We start from the raw sequence: 20,757 nt of genomic DNA, 5'->3' as shown, positions 1-20,757 counted from the left end.
TGCGCGGCTCTGCTGGCATGCAAACTGCGCATGCCTGAAAGGACGCCATATTAGCGTCTACCCAGAGGGACAAGGGTTTTTGCTGACTGCCATTCGGCCATAGGCCGGGCGGGAACCGGTTAATAAGACATTAGATCTTTCTGAATTTTTTATATAGCCAATAATTTATCCAAAATATCCATTAATACAACCCTAGTTGAATCAAATTTAAAATCTTTACTTAGATGGTATACATGGTCCCCAATAAGGGTAGCCAAGATGTGCCCACAAGTGTCTTTGTCCTGTTTCCAACAATATGGCCAGGTAGGCACTATATAAGACGGGCACCGTTCTAAATAATCCAAAGAGTCTGATGTGTGCAAGATGGCCTCAGAATCCACTCCAGCCATGCACTCTGACACATTTTGCCCACCCACTGGGGGTTTGGTTACATGCCCCGCCCACCTCTGTGACCAAGCCCTGGTGGGGTTTGCTAAACACGTCAGAGGGCGTGGCCGAAGCGACTGTCCAAACCATCTTTGGGTTGGTTTGAGCGGTGTCCATCCCCTCATTGCATTGGAGCTACTGGAAGCACTTTGGGATGCTGCTCATCTCTCCACATACTGGCGGGGTTACTCTTTTTTTTCTTCCCAGTTTGGAGTGTCACCACAAGGTCTTCTTTACAGTCAGGCAGGCACTATGTTTCATGTTTGGTGGCAGTGCCCTAAGGTGGATAGGTTTTGGATTGGACTGGTAAACCTGATCCGTTAGGTGATGGGGTGAACATACCTAGGATACCTTAAGTTGCCCTCTTTAAAAGTTAGATATTGAGGGGATTGAGCTTCCTAAACATTGGAAACGATTGGTCTCCTACACATTTCTTGCAACTACAATTGCGATTGCACTGAACTGAAAGCGGTCAGTTGCGGTCTTCCAATATGTCAAACAGAAACTGAATTGGATCATGATTAATGATAAACTCTCATGTTCCCTTAATAATACCCAAACTAAATTTAATAAGACATGGAACCTGAGGTTATATTATCTGCCAATGCCCAGTGAATGGCTGTGCAGGGGTGTGTGTGTAGGGGAAGGGGGTATTAGGACAAGTCTGATCATTAGAGGGGAGCAAACTGAGTTCCTGGCATACCTAGAGAACTGAACACAGTGTGCTCTCCTGCCTAGTGTGGTCAGTTTGTAATAGGAAAACAGAGGGACTGGCAGGAACACCAGGTATTTCACATAAAGAAAGCAATACATAGAGAACAGAATACCTTTTCATACAAGTATATGGTACAGCAGGCACATATCAAGAATATTAAATACTGGGTTTACATATTCTTTAAATAATTAGCACCAGTTCTCAGATTAGGAAATTGGAGGTAATTAGGGCCAGCTCAGAGCTACCTTACAGAGGTATAGCAGTAATATTATCTCTTATGGGGCATGTCTATGCTGTCATGTATGTGACAACATCCTGCACAGTACTGTATCTCCAGCCCCATTCAGCTGTCAGATGGGAGATTCTCTGGCCTAAATGTAAGAGTGACTGTTTGTGGTTGCCCAGCCATACATGTAAGGGCAATAGATAACGCATCTTGAAAGGTAACCATTCTTTTACTAAACAGAGGGCTGCATATTAATGTACTGAGTTCCCTGTAATGCGTTATTGATGTTTTTTTTGCATACTAACTCTTTAAAGAGATTGTATTCAATAGGACAGCATCACAATTGATAAATAAATGGATGATTGTAGTACTTGTTCACATTTGCTTGTGTTTTGTGTAGGAGCTGGAAGATTACTTTTACTATGCTCAAATGCGTAACCAGGGTATTGATACAATGGAGACCAGACAAGTTTCAACAGATATTCCCTTGAAAGAAGTTCCTTTCATCATGCGAGCACTGGGATATTATCCAACAGAACAAGAGGTATTTAAAATGTGTGTATAAAGCTTGGAACTATAGAATTTGTAAATAATGAATGGATTTAAATTATTACTAAATAAGAAAAATAAATATTTTAAATCAGTGGTCCTCAGCCATTGATATTTATTTCAGGTACTTCTATAGCACCGTCAATTTACGCAGCACTTTACATATATATTGTACATTCACATCGGTCCCTAACCCTCAAGGGGCGTACAATCTAAGGTAGATATGGGAGCTCTAGTCCTCATGCACGCTTGATGTTTTATACAGCTGCTGTTTTTGGCTCTTGACATTTTTTTCTACAGCTAGTAAACCCCCCAGCATGTTATCCTATGTGCCCATGCACACATAGACTGTAATCAACGTTTTTTGGCTGGGACGTTTTCGGGCTGGAAAAAAAAAAACAGGACTAGTGGGTTTCTAGAGGAGTTTTTCAGCTGTAAAAATGCTCTAAAGCTGAAAGTCATGGCAAAACGCAGTAAAATGCCAGAAACCGGCATTTTTTGATTCTTTTTGACCAAAAAAACCCGCTAAAAAATGCTAAAAACCGCAAACGCGGGAAAATTCCCGCTAAACGCTAATGCAAAAATGCTAAAAAACGAATGTTTTTATTGTGACTTTACACAGCTAACGTTAGCAGTGTTATCAAAACGTCCCGTGTGCATGAGGACTTTGGCCTCGTGCACATTGCAGCTCAAAGAAACTGCTCCTACAGGTGTTTCAGCTTTTACTTTTCTCTGCCTGTTAACTCCCCTCCATGATAGCCTATGTGTCCATACACACTATAGGTGTTTTCAGGAATTTAGTGGCAAGGGAGTTTACAGGTAGAAAATAAAAACTTATTTTTAACCTTCCCTAAAAACACTGCTTAACTCTGGTAGGAGAAAAACATCTTTACGCCTACAGTGTACATGAGGCCTTATATGCTTCTTATCTACCTTTGATGATTCTTACAGCAGCTTTTTAGCAGTTGCTCAGTATAAAACACCTGCTGTATTATGCACTTCCCATAAGCATGAATCTATGCAATTGTATGTGATAAAAAATTGTCAGTGTAATTCTATAACAGTTATCTACAGGTACCTGCATATCAGTTCAGTTTTAGAAAAACTTAGTTTGCACATGAGATTGCCCTGGGTTTCAAGGTTCCTAAGGCTCACAAAACTGGACTGACTTGAAGGCTCTGGTAGATGGCCGTTATGAAATATCCAGGGGCGGACTGACAACTCATGGGGCCCCCGGGCAATAGGGGATCATGGGGCCCCTGTGTCCTTGCCCAAAATCAAAAAAGCCTATGAAAAAGGTACCAGGGGCATCTCATGGGGCCGCCTACTGACCCCGGGCCCTTGGGCAGTGCCCGAGTTTCCAAATGGTCAGTCCGCCCCTGGACATACCACTGGTGTGTTGCAACATTCGTGAGACTTCAGGTACAGTGAAGGAAATAATATTTGATCCCCTGCTGATTTTGAATGTTTTCTCACTCACAAAGAAATGATCAGTCTAAAATTTGAATGGTAGGTGTATTGTAACACGGAGAGGCAGAATAGCAACAAAAAATTCAAAAGAAATGCATGCCTAACAAATGATGCACTAATTTGCATGTTCATGAGGGAAATAGTAACAAGCTGAGATTAGAAGCAGTCTCTTAAAGGGAGACTAATGCTAATGTCATTGTGTTACCTGTATAAAAGATACCTGTCCACAGGAGCAATCAAACAATCAGATTCCAAACTCTTCACCATGGCAAAGACCAAAGAGCTGTCCAAGGATGTCAGGGACAAGATTGTAGACCTACACAAGGCTGGACTGGGCTACCAAACTATCACCAAGCAGCTTGGTGAGAAGGTGACAACAGTTGGTGCAATCATTCACAAATGGAAGAAACACAAAACAACTGTCAGTTTCCTTAGGTCTGGTGCACCATGCAAGATCTCACCTCGTGGAGTGTAAGTGATCATGAGAACAGTGAGGAATCATCCCAGAACTCCACGTGAGGATCTTGTGAATGATCTCCAGGCAGCTGGGACCACAGTCACCAAGAAAACAATTGGTAACACACTACATTGACAAGGATTGAAATCCCGCAGTACCCGCAAGGTCCCTCTGCTCAAGAAAGCACATATCCAGGCCCATCTGAAGTTTGCCACTGAACATCTGAATGATGCAGGGGAGGACTGGTTGAAAGTGTTGTGGTCAGATGAGACCAAAATCGAGCTCTTTGGCATCAACCCAACTCGCCATGTTTGGAGGAGGAGGAATGCTGACCCCAAGAACACCATCCCAACTGTCAAACATGGTGGTGGAAACATTCTGCTTTGGGTTTGTTTTTCTGCTAAAGGGAAAGGACAACTGCACTGCATCAAAGGGATGATGGACGGGGCAATGTACCGTCAAATCTTGGGTGAGAATCTTCTTCCCTCAGCCAGGGCATTGAAAATGGGTCGTGGATGGGTGTTCCAGCATGACAATGACCCAAAACACACGGCCAAGGCAACAAAGGAGTGGCTCAAGAAGAAGCACATTAAGGTCCTGGAGTGGCCTAGCCAATCTCCAGACCTTAATCTGAATGAAAATCTGTGGAGGGAGCTGAAAGTTTGAGTTGCCAAACCTCAGCCGCCAAACCTTAATGACTTGGAGAGGATCTGCCAAGAGGAGTGGGTCAAAATCCCTCCTGAGATGTGTGCAAACCTGGTGTCCAACTACAGGAAACGTCTGACCTCTGTGATTGTCAGCAAGGGATTTGCCACCAAGTACTAAGTCATGTTTTGTGAAGGGGATCAAATACTTATTTCCCTCATGAAAATGCAAATCAGTGCATCATTTGTTAGACATGCATTTCTTTTGAATTTTTTGTTGCTATTCTGTCTCTCAGTGTTACAATACACCTACCATTCGATTTTTAGATGGATCAATGCTTTGTGAGTGGGCAAACATTCAAACATTCATCAGCAGGAGGTCAAATACTTATTTCCTTCACTGTATGTAAAGGAAACCTTTCAGCATAGAAACACAGAAGCTGCCACTGCTGACGGTTTTGAAGGTGCATGTTTCATGGTGTTATTCTTATCTTGTTTCACTTCCAAGTAGTAAAGGAAGAACAATAAATATGACATACCTTGACCATGTACAGTTGTGTTCAAAATAATAGCAGTCAGACATCACTAACCTGATCAATCACTGTTTTTGGTAGAAATTATATTTCTACATGGCAAATAATTTACTAGCAGGTGTAGTAGAGTAATAGAAATCGAACAGACCCAACAGTCATGACATGCATGCTGCTGATTCTGTGTAATTTAATCACTAATTGAAAGGGGCATGTTCAAAATAATAGCAGTGTGGAATTCTATTAGTGAGGTCATTCATTCTTTGAAAAACCGGTGGCAATTATTGCCCTTATTTAAGGAAGGAAGGCAGCAAATGTTGTACATGCTAGTTACAGTGCATTTCTCTCTGAGGAAAATGGGTCGTTCCAGACATTGTTCAGAAGAACAGCGTACCTTGATTAAAAAGTTGATTGGAGAGGGGAAAACATATAAATAAGTGCAGAAAATGATAGGTTGCTCAGCTATGATCGCAAATGCTTTAAAATGGCAACCAAAACCTGGAAGAAAGCGAAAAACTACCATTCGAATGGATAGAATAGCCAAAATGGCAAGGACTCAGCCAACAATCAGCTCCAGGGAGATCAAAGAAGGTCTAAAGTTACCTGTGAGTACTGTTACAATTAGAAGACGCCTATGTGAAGCCAAGCTATCTGCAAGAAGCCCCCGCAAAGTCCCACTGTTGAAAAAAAGACGTGCTGAAGAGGTTACAATTTGCCAAAGAGCACACTGACTGTCCTAAAGAGAAATGGCGCAACATTTTGTATACGGATGAAAGTAAGATTGTTCTTTTTGGGTCTAGTGGCCGGAGACAGTTTGTCAGACGACCCCCAAACACTGAATTCAAGCCACAGTACACTGTGAAGACAGTGAAGCATGGTTGCACAAGCATCATGATATGGGGATGTTTTTCATACTACGGTGTTGGGCCTATTTATCGCATACCAGGGATCATGGATCAGTTTGAATACATCAGAATACTTGAAGAGGTCATGCTGCCTTATGCTGAAGAGGAAACGCCCTTGAAATGGGTGTTCCAACAAGACAATGACTCCAAACACACCAGTAAACGTGCAACATCTTGGTTCCAGACCAACAAGATTGACGTTCTGGAGTGGCCAGCCCAATCCCCGGATCTTAATCCAATAGAAAACTTGTGGGGTGACATCAAAAATGCAGTTTCTGAGGCAAAACCAAGAAATAGAGAAGAACTGTGGAATGTAGTCCAATCATCCTGGGCTGGAATACCTGTTCACAGGTGCCAGAAGTTGGTTGACTCCATGCAACACAGATGTACAGCAGTTCTCAGAAACAGTGCTTATACAACAAAATATTCATTAAGTGATTCAAAGGAAAGCAATATCTTCAAACATTTTTCAGTTTATATAGTGAATGTTTGAGTTTGTAAAGAACAATACAAACACTGCTTTTTTTTTTTTGAACAGTCTAATATTCACTTTTCTTCAATTCTTTTAGAGGAACAACATAAATTTTGTATATTTTTCTTCATATTTTTATTTGGAATAGAATGTGTAGTGTTCCCAATGCATTTGTGTGTATGGAAATAAAAGCTATTAGAAGGATTTTGAGCTTTTTTCACTTTTTTCAACACACTGCTATTATTTTGAACACAACTGTACATTATCAGCAGTGCCATTTCCCATTTTTATGTAAAAGCTATTTGCTCTTTTTTTCTATATATGCTAGCTCACCACTCCTAGAGACAACTGAATTAGCTCACCACGTGACCAAGTTTAGAATCAAGTAAATGGTTAGCACTTCCACCTGGCAGTAGTAGGGTCATTAGTTTGAATCCCAACCATAGCACCACCTGCCTGCATGTTCTCCCTGTGCCTGCATGCGTTTCCTCTGGGTACTCCGATTTCCTCCCACACTCCAAAACCATGCTGGTAGGTTAATTCACTCCTGTCTAAATTGGTCCTAGTATGTGTATGTACTAATATGAGTTATGGATCTTATATTGTACACCCCTTGAGGGTTAGGGATTGATGTGAATGTACAGTTTATATATGTAAAGTGCTGCATAAATTGAGGGCGCTAGATAAGTATCTAAAAATAAAATGTAGGCACTACTGTTGTATAAATTGTTTCTACCACAGTTTATAGGTTTTATTGACTTGCTGTAGTTTGATCTTAGAAACATCTGTTAATTCACCTTCAGTAAGGACAGCAAGGGACAGATAGGCAAAGAACAGTGGGCAGGAAGCATCCCATAATAAACTCAATTCTTAGACAACCTAAAAGGGTGCCCAATTGAATGTAAAAACCCCATCTTAGTAGAACACTTCCATTTAGTACCATGAAGGAGCCCGATTCAACCCCTTTTATGCAATAAAAGTACTCTCACTGGTACTGCAATAGCAGTGGACCAACAAAGAGTCAGACAATACAGTAAAGACTCATTTTATTATGGGTGGAATGTAATGGCAACAGACCCACCAAAATGTCACTAAACTTTGCAAAACCATCCTGTTTACTTGGTGCTAAATTACTCCAATGATCTCATCCCCTTCATATGCATCTGCTGCCTCTGAGCATGCAAAGAATTTCCAGCTGAGGTCAAATATGAGAAGCAGAAGCATCAGAAGCAGCAGTGGAATGAGATATTTTTTAAGGATTTTATGGTTTCCATTTATTATATTATTAATAAGAAGATGAGTTAATATTTACACACTATTCTGCCTTTGTTGTTGTTTTAAGCCAAGAGAGACCTTCGTAAAAAATACATGCTGACTGCTTATCTTTAAAAACACTGAAATGTAAGAACAAACACATTATAGCAAAATATAATATTTTGTCATCTTCTGTGTTTAGGTAGAAAATATACTAAATGAAATAAAATTTAGTGAGTATGTAAACACTGGAAAACAAGTTAACCACATAGACCTTGGGGACTTCGTAAAGCTCTACATAAATCACAGACCTGCATTTGGATTATGCTTAAATGAGCTACAACAGGCATTTCAAGTTCTTGGTTTCACTAACGAGAAAGGGGAACTGGCTGTAAACAGAGGAGATTTACTGCAACTTCTGCAGACAAGAGGTGAGTAACCAGAACACTAAAATGTATTATTAACAAGGTTATATCTTCCTACAATACAATGCAAAATACTGATGGGAAAAATGATTTTTGAAATGTATTTATATGAGGGCGTTCAAGTCGAACTGGGACTTTTGAGTTTATATAATAAATGAACAAATTTCAAAGAGTGGAAACTGCATTTATTTCTTGACATACTCCCCTGCTCCATTTATACACTTATCCCAGTGTTTATCTAATGCCTCGAAGGCATCAGCATAGGAAGATTTGTCAGTACGCCTGAACCATCCTAGGACAGCCTGCTTCACTTCGTCATCATTGTGTTCACTGTTCCGACAGAAGAATTTATCTCTTGAAGTTACCTGGCTTCAGGTGTTAAAGATTACTTTCAGTCAAAATTAAAAATGAAAGGATAAGTTCACCTTTTGGACAAAAATAATAAACGCACATTTTTGCAGGGAAAAAAATGTGCATTTATTATTTGTGTCCAAAGAAGCCTGTAAAGCATTGCCCCAGCGATCAGTAGATCACTGATGCAATGCGGGTCTCCTTCAGACCTGTTAGAATATCTGCTTGCCCCGGGGTGTACGAGCAAGCAGATATACTGACAGGAAGCTTCATTGAACTACCACGGTGCTCCACAGCGCTGTAATAGTTCATTGAAAACTACAAGCCAACAGCCCCTAAGGCTGTTGGGACTTGTAGGCAGTCATTCACAGAACACTGTGAATGAGTGATGCAGTCGTGTGGGCAGAGCCCCGCATGGCTACGCTGTTTTCAAATCTCACAGTACAGGCAAACTTCTCCCCGTACTATCTGTCAGAGGGAGGGGGCGCGGTGGGTGCAGCTATGGCTATAGGAACATTTTACATGTTCCACCCTTAAAAAGGGTGGAACTTGTAACATGTTCTCAAAGGTGAACTTATCTTTTCTATTTCAATGGTTTTTATTAATTTTTTAAACCGTATAAAACAGAGGCAATAAAACACGCCCACGCAGGGGCTATCAATTGCACGGATAAAAAAAAAAAGCAAAATAAAAAAAAGGAAAAACAGTGCTCTAACGCCAACAGGGCAAAAGGTACACCCACGCAGGGGCTATCAATGGCACATAAGTTACAAAACATTAATGTAACTGACTATAACAACTAAATGCAGCTGTCCAGTCACACCAAAAACAGAGAGAGAGAGAAAAAGGAAGAGAGGAAAAAAAAAAAAAAAGAGGGCAAAGAGCAGGGGTCCAAGAGCGCCAATACCAAACGCCATTACATCCCCAGGCTAGCCGGGGGAGTGAAGGAAAGGCATATTGCAACCACGGCTCCCATATTTTCAAAAATTTACGTTGGGAGTCGTTGCGGATACTCGACATCTGTTCGTTGAGCATCATAGTGGTCATACGATCCCGCACCCCCTGAAGAGGGACAAACGGGCTCTTCCAGGCCTGAGCAATTGTTCTAGTGGCCGATAAAAACAGATAGGAAGCCAACGTCTGCTGGTGAGCCAAGAGGCCCGGTATGGGGCAATGAAGCAAAGCATACTGAGCATCCCGGCGTATAGAGAGATGGAACAAAGTGAAAAGGAGGCCAAACACACGAGACCAAAAACGAAACAGTCTTGGGCATGACCACCAGGTGAACTTATCTTTTAAGCCTTAAGATACAAAATGTACCAGTCCACTCTTCTTCTTTGTTATGTTGATATAGTTTGGTCTCCCTGATATCTCAGAAGTACTCAAACTGTCCTCCATCCTTCTTTCCTTTTTCCATCTCTTTTCCCATTTTTTCTTCATTTTAAAGAACAAAATACACTGCTCAAGGGCGTTTCCCTCTTCCGCTACCATACATACACTAAATCCCAGGTGCTGGCCCTGTCTGCAGAACACTCCAATATACAAACATACATCTCATGTCTGCACATCCAGTAAAATCACCTTTATTTTTTCTTATAGCATATTCCACAAACATGACAGGGATACAGGACTCCAGCTAACACATTTCATGCTCCACTAGCATTTAGTCATAGCTCCTTATTAGAAACAGCCTGTAAACCCAGACTATGAGGAGTGGAAGAATACAGGCTGGTAACATCGCACGTGACCCATACATAGTCAGATTGCCATTCAAAATCCTGTAACCTCGCTAGTAGCTGCTTACTATCTCTAAGATAGCTGGGTAATTTGATCACTAGTGGTTGCAGCTGATGATCCACCCACAGGCTGAGAACCTATGCCTGCAACTATAGGTCTGCCCTTCAGGGGATTTAACCCTTGGGCAAGTGGTGAAACACAGGCATCACAGGTGCTTGCGGAATCAACATCTCACCTTTATCCTGTGAAAAGATACCAGCTCTTATTGCCCTTGAAATCAAAGATTTCAAATCCTGTGTAAAAGAAGCTGTAGGATTGCTCTTGAGTCTCATATGAGTACGTACATCTGACAGCTGACACAAAGCCTCCTCCTTATATACAGCCACATCCAACACCACTATAAGACCTCCTTTGTCGGAGTTTCTAATATGGATGTTGGGATCATCTCTAAGTGTTTTCAAAGCCAATCTCTCCTCCACTGAAAGATTGTCAAAAAAATCATGATCCAAACTAGAAACCTTCAAGGCTAGACGTGTAAGATCTTTCTCAACCAGTCTCTGAAACTGGTCCATATCCTTACCTCTGGAAGAAATTGGATACAAATCAGATCTAAGCCTGAAAGGTATAGTGGTGGTACTAAAATGATCAGCAGGTGTTGGACCAGACTGAGGCCAGATCTTCAAGATTACACTGCACACAATTCACTGAAGATGAGACTCTGGGAATCAACACTATGATGTTTCCATCCCAACCTCACTAGATTCATTATAAAAATATTTCTTAAGGGTCAATGTACGAACAAATTTCTTGACATCCAAAATAGTTTCAAATAAATTAAAATGCCTGTTAGGACAAAAATGCAAACCCTTTGAAAGAAGAGAGATCTCATCGTTAGACAACCTCCTACAAGACCAATTCAAAATATTATGGGCTTGGCAGGAACGTTCGTGTGAAGGAACCCTATGAGTAATTTCTCTGTCTGACCCTGAAGCTGGTAACGAATGCTTCCATTTGTATTTATGTTTCTTGCCTCCCCTCCTTGTTTTGGTATACCCTGCTGTTTCTTTCTGTTCTGTTTGTGGGACTTACCTTTTAAATGCAGTGAAACAGAGGGGCAATTTTCAATATTAGAACAGCCACTAGGATCAGGTGATGAATCAGAAGCTGTCACTGCCAAGGTGTCATCCAAAAGGTCATTCTCTGGATCAGAAAAGCTGACTCTTTTCTTAAAAGTCATATGTCCCTTTTTAGGCTTCAACATATACACCGTTTATTTCACCACATATATACATTATGAGCTATGACAAAGTGCTAGTGGAGCTTGAAACGTGTTAGATGGAGTCCTGTATCCTTGTCCGGTTTATGGAAGATGCTATAAGAAGAAATAAAGATGATTTTACTGGATGTGTGGCCATCGGATGTTTGTTTATTGGATTTTTTTCTTTCTAGATATACTAAAAAATAAATAATAGGGACATACTATTTATAAACTGTGTTGTCCCTAAGACCCTCATTGTTCCTAATGCATAGAATGCATTAAGGTAAAAAACCTTTTATAAACCGATGGAAGACCTGTAGTTTTTCTGTGCTTTAGAGTTTCTGCCTCTGTTATTTACATGAATTCTAGAATTTTGTGCTGTATTGGTTATAACATTTCAGTTGTTATTGGGGCTATAGGTTCTTCAATACTTCAATATTTCAATATTTCACACTGTAATAATAATTTAGTTTCATTCTTTATCTTAATATAACACAAGTTAGAAAAAAAGGGCAGAGGTAGTAGCTTAATGTTCCCTGATTCCCCTGAATATATTTAAATAACAGCTGATTGTAAAGCACACTTTTCATGTAAGTCAGCCATTCTCAGGGTTCCTTGGAACCATACAGTTCCTCCACAGGTTGCTAGGAATTCCTTGAGCTGTGGTTGATTGTCTGTCTTTTTTTCTGATGGTGTCTACATAGTTTTGGGTCTACTGCCACTTGGCCGAACCAGCAGCAAGACACCAGTGATCTTTTTAACTGTGTATAATTCTGACCACCACTTTAAGGGAGGCATTCTTCCCACTGACCACGAATATAAGGGACATTCTTCCAACTGACCATCAATGTCCATGACATACGTATTAGATTGTAAACTGTCACAAGCAGGGCTTAAACCTGCTGAAACTGTTGAGAAAGGCTGATGTAAGTAATTGAGTTTTATCATTTTCACCTAAATCACTCTGATGTGAACATGTTGCACGCAGGTGAGCATATGACAGAAGAAGAGCTTGCAGAATATCTTACAACCTTGTTGGGATTAAATCCTGAAGGTGGAAGTTCAGAGTTGGGCATCTATAATTCTACAGGTTTGTAACAAAATTAAACATTTTATAATTTTAAAACTTACCTGCTAGGTTAAAAAGGTTAAACAAAGGAACACTACTCATTACGTGCAGCAAAGTTTTCTGAGCAATCAAGGAGCCCCTTGAGTCCCCAACGCAAAGTATATAGATCAGGGGCAGACTGACAACTCATGGGGCCCCCAGGCAATAGGGGATCATGGGGCCCCTGTGTACTCACCCACACTCAAACCACACCCAAAAAAAGCCTATGAAAGGTACCAGGGGCATCTCATGAGGCCCCCTACTGACCCCGGGCCCTCGGGCAGTGCCCGAGTTCCCAAATGGTCAGTCCGCCCCTGATATAGATCCTTCAGCTTTTATTCCATCTTACTCCAATTTAAAGTGAGCTCATCTGTTGAGTACTGATGCACTTGTGTTATAGTTTTAAATGGCATCAAGTGTGCCAGAGTGCCAAGTCAAAGCACAAATTGAAGGCTGTATATAATATTTCATGGAATCACTGGGTTTCTTGGATGATTGCTTTTGTTATTTGGAATGATAGTTTCACTTTTAAAAGGAAATACAGTATACATATTGTGGGGTTCTATTCTAGGATTCATTAGGGTTGACTTCCTAAAACTGGAGAATGCAAAATCTGGTACAGCAGTGCATGGTATCCAATCAGCTCCTAACTTCAGCTTGTTCAATTAAACTTTGACAAAAAAAAAATCTGGAAGCTGTTGCTTTCTGTGCAGAGCTGCACCAGATTTTGCACTCTCCAGTTTTAGTAAATCAACCGTATAATGTGTAGTCAACTGTAATTCTCTCAACATCCTGCGGTTAACTGCATCTTTATTTTCTGAATGGCTCCAAGTGTTCACCTTTGAAAATGCACAGCCAGTGTTTCCAGATTCCCAGTACTGCCTTCTGTAGTTATTACAGAGGGCAGGTACTGTATATAGCATTGACTCAAATGAAGAGAGGCAGTCATGAATTGAAGGTATAATGACTTTCTGACTTCAGCACATTTGCTGTATTTCCTGGATAGCAATAGTAGCTTGATTACTAGTTTTCTTTGGTGTTTTTTTTAATATGTGCTCTCCAACATGATCCACACCATAAGGCACAGCATTCCACCCTGGGATTCTCTTTTAGCTTTTTGAGCTTACAGATCTATCTTTATAATTTTACGGGAATGTGTAGCTATTTTGTACATATTTTTTTATACATTAAATATGGCCAGGAAAAAATATCTTTTGTTAGGTAAATCTGGAATATTGAATATTATTATTCAGAATTTGTAGAGTGAGTGGAGCTTTTGTCTTATTTTCATGTATTCTCCAGAGATTACTTGGCAGTGTGTTGCAAAAAGCCTGTGGTTGAGTGACCTCCATGTCTCTGGTTGTAATTTACAAATATAACCAAATTACGTATTCCTTATCAGAGGGCTCAGTCTGATACTTCAGACGTCAAAGACAGCAATGACGCAAGGTCCTAAAAGAGACAATAAGTACATACTGTAAGTGTGTGTGTGTATAGTAAAAACAGAATATATAGTAAAAACAACTAAAACATCAGTTAAAAGAAAAAATTGACCCCAAAATATTAAAGTTTCCCTTTAAGGGCCAGTTCATACTACACGCATTTCACTGTGCTTTTTTTCTGCATCCAAAACGCACAAAAAGTAGATTATATGGTTGTCAGTGTCATAGTTCACTTCAGTGCTTGTAGTTCCAGTGTGTTCCGGATGCAGAAAAAAAGTAGAGCAGGCCACATTTTTCCTGCACAGGACTGTGATAAAACACATCAAAAATGCACTGGAACGCACTGAAATGCACATGTCCCCATTTCAATTGAAGAAAAAGAAAGGGGAAAAAAATTAACTGGAAAGCATCCAAAGCGCACTAGAACGCATCCAAAACGCACATGCAGAAATGCATCTGGACTGCATTTCTATAGTGTGAACTGGCCCTAAAGATGAACTTCAGGCAAACAGCTAAATACAATGCATTAACAAAATAGATGTCATGCAGTCAGAGTTTAGATCCAGTGTTAAAGGATAAGTTCACTTTTCGTAACATGGTACATTTTATACCCATATTCAGGCAGGGTGTAACATGTTACCGTGGGAGTGGCCCCGGCACCCCCCTACAACTTATCTGCTGATCGCTGGTGCAATGTTTTCCAGACTCCAGAAACAAAAAAATAGTAAATGCACATTTTTTTACCTGCAAAAAAAGTGTGCATTTATTATTTTTTGTTAAAAGGTGAACTTTAACCAATGATTTGCTACAGTTTATTGAGTTAAGTTCAGAAGCAGAGTATTTTGTACCATTATGTTGAGGGTCATGTTGGATGGTCTTCTGCAGTGCTTTATTGTGAAAAATGATATGGTCAGTCCCATATATATACAGTTGTGCTCAAAAGTTTGCATATCCTGGCAGAAGTTGTGAAGTTTTGGCATTGATATTGAAAATATGACTGATCATGCCAAAAAATGCTCTTTTATTGAAGGATGATGATCATATGAAGCCATTTATTATCAAATAGTAGTTTGGCTCCTTTTTAAATCATAATGATCACAGAAATCACCCAAATGGCCACGATCAAAAGTTTACATCCCCTGGAATGTTTGGCCTTGGTACAGACACACAAGGTGACACACACATGGGTTAAAATGCCAATTAGAGGTTAATGTCCCACATCTGTGGCTTTTTAAATTGCAATTAGTGTCAGTGTATAAATAGTCAAGGAGTTTGTTAGCTCTTACTTGGAAGCACTGACTAGGCTAGATACTGAGCCATGGGGATCAGAAAAGAACTGTCAGAAGTCCTGCGTAACAAGGTAATGGAACTTTATAAAGATGGAAAAGGACATAAAAAGATGTCCAAAGCCTTGAATATGCCAATCAGTACTGTTAAATCACCTATTAAGAAGTGGAAAGTTCAGGGATCTCTTGATACCAAGCCAAGTACAGGTAGACCAAGAAAGATTGTAGCCATAACTGACAGAAGAATTATCCTAGCTATCCTGTATAGAATTTCAGGGCCTCACATTTATTTTTCTTTAAAGGGGACCTTCACCCTCTTCAATGACTGTAATTGTTCTCCTCTGCACTGGCACACCACCTCTTGGTCACATCTGGTACTAGAATTGCTATATATTTTTAGATTGCTCTTCCCTGTAGATTTGCTCAGATACCAAAGCAGCATAAACATTATTTTAATAATGTGTCTTAGTGTGTTTCATGGTAAACACAAAAAATATAATGAACACAAATGAAGGCCTGATACAAATTCCATCCTATTGCAATGTTAACTGTGTGGTATCTGAGCAAATCTACAGGGAAGAGCAATCTAAAAATATATAGCCATTCTAGTACCAGATGTGACCAAGAGGTGGTGTGCCAGTGCAGAGGAGAACAATTAAAGTCATTGAAGAGGGTGAAGGTCCCCTTTAATGAAAAATAAATGTGAGGCCCTGAAATTCTATACAGGATAGCTGGGGTGCCTTAATAGAAAGTTTGACCTAAAGCTAATATGAGCAAAGTAAGGTCTACGGTTCAGTTGCTAGTGAGACAAAACCTGAGGAGAATATTTTAGAAGTGCACTACTATTCTTCCCACTAGCAGCCTACCCACACTCCAAGAGCGAAAGAAAGCCGGGCAAGGAAACTCCATGATCAGATTCAGAATACATCAGAAATCTCCAACAGACCACCGAAGATAAATTCCATGATATAAGATGGGTTCGTATGTGTGATTCTTTCTAGAAGTCACAGTTCACTTATAGACGTTTAAAGCCCAAATGAACTTTAGTTTAAATCAACCTACAGTAATTCATTCAATGTGCCCCAAAACAAGTGTGCAAAGTAATACAGTTTACATTCTTTAACCTCCCTAACGGTATTCCCGAGTGTAGCTCGGGGTAAAATGTCAGTACCAAAAGCGGTAACCCCGAGCTACACTCGGGCTTACCATGAGGTGCTGCATAGGGAGTCCCTGCAGCACTTACCTTGTCCTTCGCTCCTGCGATGTGTCCCCTGCAGCGTCCCCAGCCATCTCCTCCGGCTGATGCCAGCATCCGGCTCCTGTGTTCCGGTCCCTGTGACGTCCGGACATACAGGCGCCGCCGGCGGCGGGAAATTTGAAACTTTTAAAAAAATGTAATTTTTTTCAAAACGATTTTACATAGTAAAACATTGCTGTTTCAACCCATTTCACATACATTTTGTCCCTAGTGCTTTGTCCTGTCCCCTGTCTGCATTTTGATTGTTCTTTCTGCCTGGAAACTTGGAAAAGTCCATGGCGTCCAAAAAGTGTCCCTTTAGGTCAAAAGCGGTTTTAGACTAGCTAGAGAACAGCGATAATAAATCAGAACAACTTGCAGAATTGAGTGATAATGATTCGTGGGGAAATTCATCATCAGACACTGAAAACAATTTTGCGACTTTGCTCAGTGATGTGCGAACTTGGCGCTATATTTCAAATTTCAGTGTTTTTGGTTTGATTATATTATTGAATTAAATGTATGATTTAGAATCTTGTTCAGACAGATTTCAGTGAGTTATTCCTAAAAATTACAGCCTACAATAAAAAAAACTACATATTTCCATGCAAAATAATGGTACCGCTTTCAGCACCAAAAATATGAAATAATCATACCGCTAGGGAGGTTAAAAATCAGCCACAGATTTGGTCCTAAAGTCTGTCCACTGACAGCATGGTGCAGACTAGTACCCTTGCTCACTGTGTGGAAGGAGTGATCTCTCTACAGAAGTTCAACACTCCCCCTGCTGAGTCACAGCCAGAAATTTCCAATCAGTTTGACTGACCTCTGCAATAAGACCTTTACTTACCTAAAAAGAACAAAGTTCTCACTCTGCAGTTACTGGCAGTAGACAGGCTTTTCTTCTCAGGCTGTAACTACTTTAACCACTTGACCTCTTGAAGGTTTTTAACCCCTTCATGACCAGAGCAGTTTTTGCTATTCAGCACTGTGCTACTTTTAGGGCTCATTCACACGACTCTATTTCTAACTCTTGCCAAACGCCCCTATAGCGTTTGACAGGCGTTAGACAGGCATTTGGGAAAGGTTTTTAAAGCTCCTCAAATGCCCTATGCGCGGTTTTGAGGCATTTGCCAAGCGTTTAAACCGCACCACAAACGCCTATAATGCAGTTAAATGGTATTAACGCTCTGCAAGCGCATTGCAACCGCACCACGAAATGCCTGCCAGACGTTTGAAGAGCCGCACCATAGACTTGAATGGGAGGCTTCAACTTCTCCTGACTCGACATGAGGCATCAGTTTTGCCGCAACGCTAACGCTTCAGTGTGAACAGCACTGTGTGCTGCCACGTGCAGAATTTTCATAGGCATTTGAGAAGCGTTAAAAACACTTCCCAAACGCCTGTCTGACACCTGCTGACAAAGCTAGTGAGAACGTAGCCTAACTGGCAATTGCTCGGTCATGCAACACTGTACCCAAATGAAATTTATATAATTTTGGTTCACATAAATAGAGCTTTCTTTGGTTGGTGTTTGATCCCACTGGGATTTTTTTATTATATAAACAAAAAAAATATTTTTTCTACTTTCTGTTTATAAAACATATCCAATAAAAAATAAATAAAATGTCTTCATAAATGTATTCTTCTTCATGTCTTTGGTAAAAAAAGAAGTGTATATTAATTGGTTTGCATGAAAGTTATGGTGTGTACAAACTATGGTACATGTACTGGAATTTACACAGCTATAGACCAGTAATGGTGGTGATCAGTGGGACTGTGCTAGTGTAGTGGGCAATCTAGCGCTAACAGACTTTGGCTGGGAGGGACACTAACTGACACTGCTGTTGCTAGTGACACTAACACAGTGATCAGTGATAATACTGTACACTGTACTAATGACACTGGCTGGGAACGGGTTAACATCTAGAAGCAATCAAGGAGTTAACTGTGTGCCTAATGTGTGCAATGTGTGCTGCATTTTACTCACAGGTCTAGCTGCACTTGCCGCCCACTTGCAGTACATTTACTGTGCGAGGGTATGCAAGTGCTTAAAAAAAGAAAACAAACTGTAAAACATTGGACACCTTTTGTTTTGATGCACCTGGAATGTATTTAGCTTAATATGAGTTGATGGGTCAATTGGGCTTTAATTCTATAATACTAATTAAGGAATATATATGGAGCTTTCTGAGTATGTGGTGATTTACTGAGACTTCAGAAATCTTGTAAAATTTTAGAAGGACCTGAACTAAATTGGACATCTTCCTATTACTGTATGTTACAGGTGCAGCGGAATTGCTTGAACATGAAATCCCAGAGGAAATTACAGCAGATCAATTCACTGTGGAGATTCTTGGTTTACCGATCCATACAGCTGACAAGAATGAAGAGCACTCTCAAATTCCAGAGGGTGCCTCATGATAGCAGTTGATGACCACTTTTGATGGTCCTTCGTGTATTAAAGTGCCAAAATATTTTAGATAAAGTAGGGAATTGTTTAAACGTCAGTCAGTTGTGGGCATTTTTGGGGGGAGATTTCTGTTTAGAGATACACAACAGGAAATGAGAGGCAATACCTCCAAAGTGAGATTAAATTATTTCTTGAACAGTTGTGAACAGAACCGTTGTGCCCATTAAAATATTTCCCCTTGTCGTTCCAAAGACGGTCTTAAAAGTTGGATTTCCCTACTTTATCCAAGACAAAAAAAAAAAAATTCTGTCTTGGCATTTATTTTAAGGTGTTATTTCACTTTTACAGGAAAAAATGTAGAGATGAAATAACACTGGATACCCTCCCCTCCCCCCAGTCCCTGCCATACTAGTCTCTGTGGTTACTAAACAGTCAGCGTCCCTACAGCTGGTCCAGGGATGTGAAATCCACACTCTTCCCTCTCTTTTACGTGCAGCGGCTTCTTGGATGGACCAGAGCAATTCATTGTGATGGCCCTGACCAATCAGAATTGATCTGGTTCGTCCCTGGAGAAGAGGGGAAGAATGGAGATTTCAAATCCCTGGACCACTAGACCAGCTTCAGGGATGTAGATAACTTAATAGCCCTGGAGTAAGTACAGTGGGGCGGGTGTCCAGTGTTAGTTCACCTTTATATTTGTTCTGTAAAGGAGAACTAACACTTTAAGGTCCCCCTTACACTGATTCATTGTGTTTCATTACTGCACACACATAAACTCGAGGTATTTTGTGTGGTAATGTGCGCTGCAATTATGGCAGACCATTCATTCTGAATGTGCTGTCAGTGCACCACAGCACATGAATTGTTGCAACACATGTACAGCGCAGAGTACTTCCAAGGTGTGTTTGAATGCCTTTCAAATAAAATGGCAGCACATTACCATGTGTTGTAGAAACACACCATAAAATGCAGGTTAGGGTAAAGCCAGACTAAAACTAATAATATTTTGCAGAACCACTCACCTAAGGTTTCGCTGCATAACATTTCTTTAGTCAATGTTTTGTTTATGTTTAAATATTCTGCAATTTTATTTTTGATATATTTTAGAATAGAATTACAATGTTGTTGTTTAAATGTTTCATTTATGTTTTTCCTGGGAAAACGTCAATAAAAAAAGATACTGGCACTTTAGATGTCTGTTTCAATTAGAACAATCTTAAATCTGGAGATGGATTTATACAAACACTCCAAAGCTAAAATGTAAGTGATGGTATATTTTACTGGCTGATCAATCTGATTTACCTTTTCAGGTATTTTATTGAGTACAGAAGAGATACAGGAAGAAACAGACATTGGATAGAGTATTCATATGAAAACTAACACCACATATTATTTATTAGGTAGACTAAAAATCAAATAGCGTTGATGTTGGTCTAACTGGTATAGTGGTGGCTTTCGCCATTGGTGGTGATTGATACTTTCAAAGTCACAACCATATAGAACTGGGGCAGGGAGAAGGGTGAGGTGAGGTATGGGTGAAGGGGAAGATCATCCTCATTTTATAAAAAAAACACGATGCACTTTTAAAGAGTTAGTCAACTCAAAACTGTTATTTATAGTTTTGATAGTTCTAGTAAGTTATATTCCCCAAAAGGATTCCTTTCTCCATCAGGAAATTCCATTCCTGGGTCTTTACACCTGAGGGAAAATGAAATGTCAATTTAATGGTTGACAGAAACACCCAAGACCCCCAGGTAGAAAGGAACAGAGTTGAGATTTAGGTCCCTTTCACATGAATGGTCAGATCAGGTCCACTTGTCAGTTTTTCAGATGGACCTGATCTGATGATCCA

The 20,757-nt window shown here is 40.2% G+C and overlaps 1 protein-coding gene across 1 annotated transcript in view; it reads left to right on the top strand.

Annotated features, from left to right (window-relative positions):
- The window catches only part of CFAP251 (cilia and flagella associated protein 251), a 115,468-nt gene extending 95,377 nt beyond the window's left edge, over positions 1-20,091 (top strand). The window contains exons 20-23 of the mRNA XM_089662048.1: positions 1,768-1,911; positions 7,851-8,079; positions 12,408-12,509; positions 18,780-20,091. Of these exons, the coding sequence (XP_089518174.1) occupies positions 1,768-1,911; positions 7,851-8,079; positions 12,408-12,509; positions 18,780-18,916 (612 nt within the window). The 3' untranslated portion in view covers positions 18,917-20,091. The remainder of the gene's footprint in view (positions 1-1,767; positions 1,912-7,850; positions 8,080-12,407; positions 12,510-18,779) is intronic.
- Positions 20,092-20,757: the final 666 nt, after the last annotated feature.

Source organism: Staurois parvus, unplaced genomic scaffold, assembly GCF_062004578.1.
Source record: "Staurois parvus isolate SC_StPar_1 unplaced genomic scaffold, SC_StPar_1.0 ptg001418l, whole genome shotgun sequence".
Taxonomy (NCBI): Eukaryota; Metazoa; Chordata; class Amphibia; order Anura; family Ranidae; genus Staurois; species Staurois parvus.
Note: the sequence above shows the minus strand (reverse complement) of the source record. Positions and strands in the feature narration are given on the sequence as shown.